The sequence below is a fragment of the Nerophis lumbriciformis genome, linkage group LG23 (genome assembly GCF_033978685.3).
Source record: "Nerophis lumbriciformis linkage group LG23, RoL_Nlum_v2.1, whole genome shotgun sequence".
In the NCBI taxonomy this organism is placed as follows: Eukaryota; Metazoa; Chordata; class Actinopteri; order Syngnathiformes; family Syngnathidae; genus Nerophis; species Nerophis lumbriciformis.
Genome location: NC_084570.2, coordinates 39,082,031 through 39,091,660, shown reverse-complemented (window position 1 = coordinate 39,091,660; position 9,630 = coordinate 39,082,031). Strand labels below are relative to the sequence as shown.

The window sequence follows — 9,630 nt, the reverse complement described above, 5'->3', positions numbered from 1 at the left end:
TTAGTCATTTGTCTTCTTCACCACCTCCCCATGATCACATGTTTAGCCATTTGTCTTCATCACCACCTCCCCATGATCACATGTTTAGTCATTTGTCTTCATCACAACCTCCCCATGATCACATGTTTAGTCATTTGTCTTCATCATTACCTCCCTATGATCACATGTTTAGTTATGTCTTCATCACCACCTCCCCATGATCACATGTTTAGTTATGTCTTCATCACCACCTCCCCATGATCACACGTTTAGTCATTTGTCTTCATCACCACCTCCCCATGATCACATGTTTAGTCATTTGTCTTCATCACCACCTCCCCATGATCACATGTTTAGTCATTTGTCTTCATCACCACCTCCCCATGATCACATGTTTAGTCATTTGTCTTCATCACCACCTCCCTATGATCACATGTTTAGTTATGTCTTCATCACCACCTCCCTATAATCACATGTTTAGTCATTTGTCTTCATCACCACCTCCCCATGATCACATGTTTAGTCATTTGTCTTCATCGCCACCTCCCCATGATCACATGTTTAGTCATTTGTCTTCATCACAACCTCCCCATGATCACATGTTTAGTCATTTGTCTTCATCATTACCTCCCTATGATCACATGTTTAGTCATTTGTCTTCTTCACCACCTCCCCATGATCACATGTTTAGCCATTTGTCTTCATCACCACCTCCCCATGATCACATGTTTAGTCATTTGTCTTCATCACAACCTCCCCATGATCACATGTTTAGTCATTTGTCTTCATCACAACCTCCCCATGATCACATGTTTAGTCATTTGTCTTCATCATTACCTCCCTATGATCACATGTTTAGTTATGTCTTCATCACCACCTCCCCATGATCACATGTTTAGTTATGTCTTCATCACCACCTCCCCATGATCACACGTTTAGTCATTTGTCTTCATCACCACCTCCCCATGATCACACGTTTAGTCATTTGTCTTCATCACCACCTCCCCATGATCACACGTTTAGTCATTTGTCTTCATCACCACCTCCCCATGATCACATGTTTAGTCATTTGTCTTCATCACCACCTCCCCATGATCACATGTTTAGTCATTTGTCTTCATCACCACCTCCCCATGATCACATGTTTAGTCATTTGTCTTCATCACCACCTCCCCATGATCACATGTTTAGTCATTTGTCTTCATCACCACCTCCCCATGATCACATGTTTAGTCATTTGTCTTCATCACAACCTCCCCATGATCACATGTTTAGTCATTTGTCTTCATCATTACCTCCCTATGATCACATGTTTAGTTATGTCTTCATCACCACCTCCCCATGATCACATGTTTAGTTATGTCTTCATCACCACCTCCCCATGATCACATGTTTAGTCATTTGTCTTCATCACCACCTCCCCATGATTACATGTTTAGTCATTTGTCTTCATCACCACCTCCCCATGATCACATGTTTAGTCATTTGTCTTCATCACCACCTCCCCATGATCACATGTTTAGTCATTTGTCTTAATCACCACCTCCCCATGATCACATGTTTAGTCATTTGTCTTAATCACCACCTCCCCATGATCACATGTTTAGTCATTTGTCTTCACCACAACCTCCCCATGATCACATGTTTAGTCCTTTGCCTTCATCACCACCTCCCTATGATGACATGTTTAGTCATTTGTCTTAATCACCACCTCCCCATGATCACATGTTTAGTCATTTGTCTTCATCATTACCTCCCTATGATCACATGTTTAGTTATGTCTTCATCACCACCTCCCCATGATCACATGTTTAGTTATGTCTTCATCACCACCTCCCCATGATCACACGTTTAGTCATTTGTCTTCATCACCACCTCCCCATGATCACATGTTTAGTTATGTCTTCATCACCACCTCCCCATGATCACACGTTTAGTCATTTGTCTTCATCACCACCTCCCCATGATCACATGTTTAGTCATTTGTCTTCATCACCACCTCCCCATGATCACATGTTTAGTCATTTGTCTTCATCACCACCTCCCCATGATCACATGTTTAGTCATTTGTCTTCATCACCACCTCCCCATGATCACATGTTTAGTCATTTGTCTTCATCACCACCTCCCCATGATCACATGTTTAGTCATTTGTCTTCATCACCACCTCCCCATGATCACATGTTTAGTCATTTGTCTTCATCACCACCTCCCCATGATCACATGTTTAGTCATTTGTCTTCATCACCACCTCCCCATGATCACATGTTTAGTCATTTGTCTTAATCACCACCTCCCCATGATCACATGTTTAGTCATTTGTCTTAATCACCACCTCCCCATGATCACATGTTTAGTCATTTGTCTTCACCACAACCTCCCCATGATCACATGTTTAGTCCTTTGCCTTCATCACCACCTCCCTATGATGACATGTTTAGTCATTTGCCTTCATCACCACCTCCCCCTGATCACAAGTTTAGTGTTGTGCCTTGCAGCATGAGGACCCTGACCACACGGTGCTTAGTACCTCTCTGCCAAAGTCTGCCAGCGCCTCGTTGGACGACGCGGAGGCGAAGAAGGTCATGGAGGAGTGCAGGCGGCTGCAGGCGGAGGTGCACAGGCTAAGGGAAGAGAACAGACACATCCGGGTAAGACACACAACTAATCATACTCGTCAGGAGCAAAGTGCATAGTCAGTATTAATGCCGCCGATGAGTTCATTGCTAAAAAGATTTTTTTTTAGGGCCCACGGCACATTTCCAAAATATTATCAGCAAAAAACAAAGTGTAATAAAAGAGGTGAAATGTTTTGATAAAACTTGAATAACAAAGCTGCCATGCAGGCAAACTGTCAGTGCTCCAAAAATAATAATAATGTATCAAAATCCATGTCATTCATTATTGACATATTTAAGGCTCCAATTACTTCATATTACGCTTAAAATATGCAAGATTTTTTCCCCAAAAATATTTAAAGTGTATTATTTGTTGTATAGCCTTAAATATGTCAACAACACGGTTTTTGATTCATTATTATTTTTTAACACTGACAATTAAAAAAAAAAAATCACACTAAAGTACTTAGGGACCCAAAAGGGCCTCAGTCAAAATTTAAAAAAATAATCATTTATTAATATTTTATCTATACTATTATTATGTATTTATTTTTTTTTACTTTTAATACTTAAATCTGTAGATGAACCTCAGATCTAGCCATCAGTGGTAAATTTGTAATATTTATTATGATAATATTTAGCTATTATGCCCCTTTTTGTCAAATAAAATGTGTTTTATTTGTATGTCAAAAACACAAAATATGCAGTATTTTCCTCCAAAATATTGTTTGACATAAAAATAAAACACATTTTATTTGACAAAAAGGGGACTAAAGTAAAAAATATTTAAAAGTGATCATCAATGGCTAGATCTGAAGTCAATCTACAGATTTAAGTGTTGAAAGTAAAACAAATATATATATATTAACCTCTTAAGGCCCAAGCTGTTTGTAATGCTTTTTTTATTTCTCTTTGCTATTTGGGCTTATTGGACCCTAATTAGAATAAAAACTAAGTCATCTTTTGATATGATGTACTTAGTCCATAAGTAACAAACGTGTACTTCATGTTTAGTGACATGCTAATTCTTATTTTTACACTTTTTTTCCAAATTCCATTGTATGTTATATTCTTCTGACACCACCAGATGGCAGTATAAGTGTCCACATAAGCGGCCATAAGACCCCAATTCAGTAGTGTACACAATTTTGGAAATAAGAGCAAAAAGGTGCTGTCCACGCATGTGGCCACTAAGCCTTTAGAGTTTAAATCATTTATTTTTTATACTTTAAATGAGACCTTTTTGGTCTCCAGGACCTTTAGTGTGATGTTTTTAAATTGTCATTGTTTAAAAATAAGAATGAATCAAAAACAATGTGGATATGAATTGTTGACATGTTTATGGCTACAATTATTTATTTAAATCATTTTCGAGGGGACAATATCAAATATTTAGTGTTTTTGCCCCCCAAAAAACAAGGTTTTCCTTGACTGAAAAGCCATAAAACATAATAGTCTAACTTTATATGGCATCACGTGTATCTGAAGTTGATCTATATAATAGAAAAGAATGTCTTTTATTGTCACTATACACAGGTACAATGAGATTAAAAGCTTTTATTGTCACTATACACAGGTACAATGAGATTAAAAGCTTTTATTGTCACTATACACAGGTACAATGAGATTAAAAGCAACTCCAGTATCAGTGCGACAGTCTACAAATATGCAAAACATAGGAAGGAAAGAAAAGAAAAATAGTGCAAAAGAAGGTAAGGTGCACAGTCCAGTCCTGAGAACGAATATATATATATATATATATATATATATATATATATATATATATATATATATATATATATATAAAATTCAATGCAAAAATTCTTGAGAAATTATTTGTAAATAGACTTGATAAGTTGATTGACAAACATGAGCTACTGAATGACCATCAGTATGGGTTCAGGGGTAATCGATCTACATCCCTAGCAGTGATGGACTTTGTAGAAAACATAGCTACAGCAATAGAAAAAAAGCAACACACCGTTGGTGTATTTATTGACTTATGTAAAGCTTTTGACACAATCATTCCTTCTGAAAAAATTGCAAAACTATGGCATAAGAGGTGTTTCGCTACAGTGTTTAAATAGTTATTTAAGTAATATATCTCAATATGTGGAAATTGATAAGACTAAATCACAGCCAAGAAGAGTAAGTTGTGGGGTTCCACAAGGCTCGGTATTGGGACCTAAGTCGTTTATACTTTATTTAAATGATATTTGTTCAGTGTCTAATAAATTGAAATGTATTATGTTTGCAGATGATACAAATGTATATTGTTCAGGAGAAGACTTGAAGGAAGTGTTGAAGATAATAGAGGTTGAGTTGATTCAGCTAAAAAAATGGTTTGATATTAATAAGTTATCATTAAATGATAAGAAAACTAAATTTATGGTGCAAGGACAAATTGTGAAGCAAAATGAAATCTAGTGGAAATTGATAGAGTATATGAAACTAAATTCTTGGGAATAGTAATTGATCATAAATTATGTTGGAAACCGCATATTGAATATATAAAGGGAAAAATATCCAAATCCGTTGCTATTCTTTATAAAGTAAGACACATGCTGAATAAGACATGTCAGCATATGTTATATTATTCTTTCATTTTTCCATATATAACATATTGTGTTGAAGTTTGAGGAAATGTTTATAAAACAAACATAGACCCAATAATTAAACTTCAAAAAAGGGTCATTAGAATAATACACAAAGCGTGCTACTATGAACATACCAATCCATTTTTTTTAAAGTTCTAATGTGTTAAAACTTTCAGATATTGTGTTTTTAAAACAATGGAAATTATGTTTGGAGTAAAGAACAACAGCCTTCCAGCTTGTATTCTTAGGTTATTTCAATTAAGAGGAGAAAACTATAATTTACGTGGGGTGTATATATATATATATATAGATCGATAGATATTTCAGTGTTCAAAGTAAAAAAAAAAAAAAAGATAATAAATGATTTATTTTTGACACTGGGCACCAAAAGTGAGGGATGGTTACAATAAATATTGTATTGCTTTTTCTGAAAAATATGAAAAAGCTGTCCACATGTTTTCATTTTCAGTGTGCAGACATATGATATCATGTTTGTATTACAAAATATATACTTTAGCATCAAATACACCACAACAAATACTCACTTGGTGCTTAGCTCGCTTTTTTACTGTCATGCAAGCAAGTGTCAACAAGGAGATGATGGCTACTCAATACAAGCCAACAAAAGTAAAGATACTCCCTGCATGACATGACCTGTTGACTAGTGAAGGTCAATAAACTTCATGACATGTACTGAAGTTTATAGAGTATCACTTGATGACTTTTACTCTGTCAAAAGAATACTATAAGTTACAGTGTCAAAGGAGTACTTGAATACTTAAAATTACAGTGTCGAAGGAATACTTGAATACTTTAAGTTACAGTGTAAAAGGAGTACTTGAATACTATAAGTTACATGTCAAAGGAGTACTTGAATACTTTTAAGTTACATTGTAAAATGAGTACATGAATACTTTAAGTTACAATGCAAAATGGGTTAATACTTTAAGTTACAGTGTCAAATGAGTACTTGAATAAGTTACATTGTGGAAGGAGTACTTGAATACTTTAAGTTACATTGTAGGAGTACTTTAATACTTAATGAGTACATAAATACTTAGTTACATTGTAGAAGGAGTACTTGAAAACTACAAGTTACAGTGTAGAAGAAGTACTTGAATACTTTAAGTTACATTGTAGGAGTACTTGAATACTTAAAGTTACATTGTAGAAGGAGTACTTGAATACTCAATGATTACATAAATACCTAAAGTTACATTGTGGAAAGAGTACTTGAATACTCAATGATTACATAAATACTTAAAATTTCATTGTAGAAGGAGTACTTGAATACTTAATGATTACTTGAATACTTAAAGTAACATTGTCGAAGGAGTACTTGAATACTCAATGATTACATAAATACCTAAAGTTACATTGTGGAAAGAGTACTTGAATACTCAATGATTACATAAATACTTAAAGTTTCATTGTAGAAGGAGTACTTGAATACTTAATGATTACTTGAATACTTGACGTTACATTGTAGAAGGAGTACTTGAATACCTAAAGTTACATTGTAGAAGGAGTACTTGAATACTTAATGAAGTCATACTTCTTCTTCATGGCAGGAGAACGATGGGCTCCGGAAGAGGAAGACCACCCCAGTGGCCCCGCCCCTTGACTCCGCCTCCATCATGGCGGCCAGGGAGGAAGGCCTGCTGAGCAGTCGTGTGTTGGCACTGTGTGTGCTCTTCTTCGTGCTGGGAGTCATCCTGGGAAAACTCATCCTGTAGACTTCATCATGGACATGTTGATGACCATGTCTTCTTCTCCTCCTCCTCCTCCTCCATGTTGTCATCATGTTGTAAGGATGGAGATGAAGTGTGAATGTTGACAAGGATGCAGCAGACATGACTCATGATGCACTCAATGCTTCCACACACACACACACACACACACACACACACACACACACACACACACACACACACACACACACACACACACACACACACACACACATCCTCTCTCTGATTCAAAGATGACTTTTTTTTCCCCAAACTGCACTTTTTCTAGCGATGTTCCTGAGCAGTGAACTTCATGTCAATACTTGGATGCAAAATTATACTTTAAACATCATCATGATGATGATGAGAGGTGTGTTTATACTCACTGTACAACCACAATGCTTCTGCTGTTTATGATAAACATCACATGTTGCTTCTATTTAACTCTTTTATCTCCATGACAACACAATATCACTTATTGAAACATATCACCTCACATATTATGTAATATAACCAAACATTGATGGTGAAATAGCACATGGATGATGAAATATTACATAATATCACCTCAAATATTTTGTAATATCACATGGATGATGAAATATTACATATCACCTCACATTGATGGTGAAATATCACATGGATGATGAAATATTACATATCACCTCACATAATATGTAATATCACATTGATGATGAAATATTACATAATATCAGCTCACATTGATGAAATATTACGTAATATCACCTCACATGGATGATGAAATATTACGTATTATCAAATTGATGATGAAATATTAGGTATTATCACATTGATGATGAAATATTAGGTAATATCACATGGATGATGAAATATTATGTAACATCGCCTCACATTGATGATTAAATACTACGTAATATCACATGGATGATGAAATATTACATAATATCACATTAATGATGAAATATTAGGTAATATCACATGGATGATGAAATATTACGGTATATCACATTGATGATGAAATATTACATAATATCACATAGATGATGAAATATGTAATATCACATGGATGATGAAATATTAGGTATTATCAAATTGATGATAAAATATTAGGTATCACATTGATGATAAAATATTAGGTAATATCACATGGATGATGAAATATTACGTAATATCACCTCACATTGATGATGAAATACTACGTAATATCACCTCACATGGATGATGAAATATTAGGTATTATCAAATTGATGATGAAATATTAAGTATTATCACATTGATGATGAAATATTATGTAATATCACATTGATGATGAAATATTACATAATATCACAATGATGAAATATGTAATATCACATTGATGATGAAATATTACACAATATTACATTAATGGTTAAATATTATATAATATCACATTGATGATGAAATATTAGATAATATCACAGTGATGATGAAATATTAGTTAATATCACATTGATGATGAAATATTAGTTAATATCACACTGATGGCTAAGAGAAGATGCGTTACCCGGCCCGGAGGAAGCCCGGGGCTCTCCTCAGGAGATAGGCCCGGAGGCAGCTCCTGGTGGGCACAGTCCAAAGAAGCTACGTGGACACACCATCCGCTACGACACGTGGGTCCACCACCCGCGGTCGAAACCAGTGGGGTCGGATGAGCTGCCAAGTGGATGGCAGTGAAAGTGGAGGCTCCAGACGGACCAATTCGGGGCAGCAGAGGCTGACTTTTGGGACGTGGAAGGTCTCGACGCTGGTGGGTAAGGAGCCTGTGCTGGTGCGGGAGGTGGAGCACTACCGGTTGTATCTGGTGGGGCTAACCTCTACGCATAGCAACCACACTCCTGGACAAGGGATGGACCTTGTTCACTTCTGGAGTTGCTCAGGGTGTGAGAGCCCAGGGGGTGTGGGGATACTCACGAGTCCCCGGCTGAGTGCCTGTACATTGGAGTTCACCCCAGTGGACAAGAGGGTCGCCTCCCTTCGCCTTAGGGTTGGAGGGGGGAAAACTTTGACTGTTGTTTGTGCATACACATCAAACAAGAGTTCAGAGTATTCGGCCTTCTTAGATACCTTGCATGGGGTCCTGTATGGGGCACCGGCAGGGGATTCCATAGTCTTGCTGGGGGACTTCAACGCGCACGTGGGCAATGACAGTGATACTTGGACTGGCGTGATTGGGAGGAACGGTCTCCCTGATCTGAACCTGAGTGGTAGGTTGTTATTGGACTTCTGTGCTAGTCATGGACTTGCGATAACAAACACCATGTTCAAGCATAAGGATGCTCATAGGTGTACCTGGTACCAGAGCACCCTAAGCCAAAGATCAAAGATCAATGATCGATTTTGTAATCGTATCAGCTGATCTAAGGCCGTATGTTTTGGACACTCGGGTGAAGAGGGGCTGAACTGTCAACTGATCACCATCTGGTGGTGAGTTGGGTCAGATGGCGGGGCAAACCTCTGGACAGACCTGGCAAACCCAAGCGTGTAGTGCGGGTGAACTGGGAACGTTTGGAGGAGTCCTCTGGCTGGAAGGACTTCAACTCCCACCTCCGGCGGGACTTCTCTGCCATCCCTGTGGAGGTTGGGGACATTGAATAGGAATGGGCAATGTTCAAAGCCTCTATTGCTAAAGCCGCAGCTGCGAGCTGTGGCCAGAAGGTCTTAGGTACCCCAAGGGGCGGTAACCCTCGAACACCCTGGTGGACA

General features: G+C 37.2%; 1 protein-coding gene across 1 annotated transcript in view; it reads left to right on the top strand.

The window, feature by feature from the left end:
- gnas (GNAS complex locus) overlaps positions 1 to 7,363 on the top strand; it is a 69,561-nt gene extending 62,198 nt beyond the window's left edge. Inside the window, exons 17-18 of the mRNA XM_072915908.1 lie at positions 2,478 to 2,630; positions 6,766 to 7,363. Coding sequence (XP_072772009.1) covers positions 2,478 to 2,630; positions 6,766 to 6,930 — 318 coding nt within the window. The 3' untranslated portion in view covers positions 6,931 to 7,363. The remainder of the gene's footprint in view (positions 1 to 2,477; positions 2,631 to 6,765) is intronic.
- The last annotated feature ends 2,267 nt before the right edge of the window (positions 7,364 to 9,630 follow it).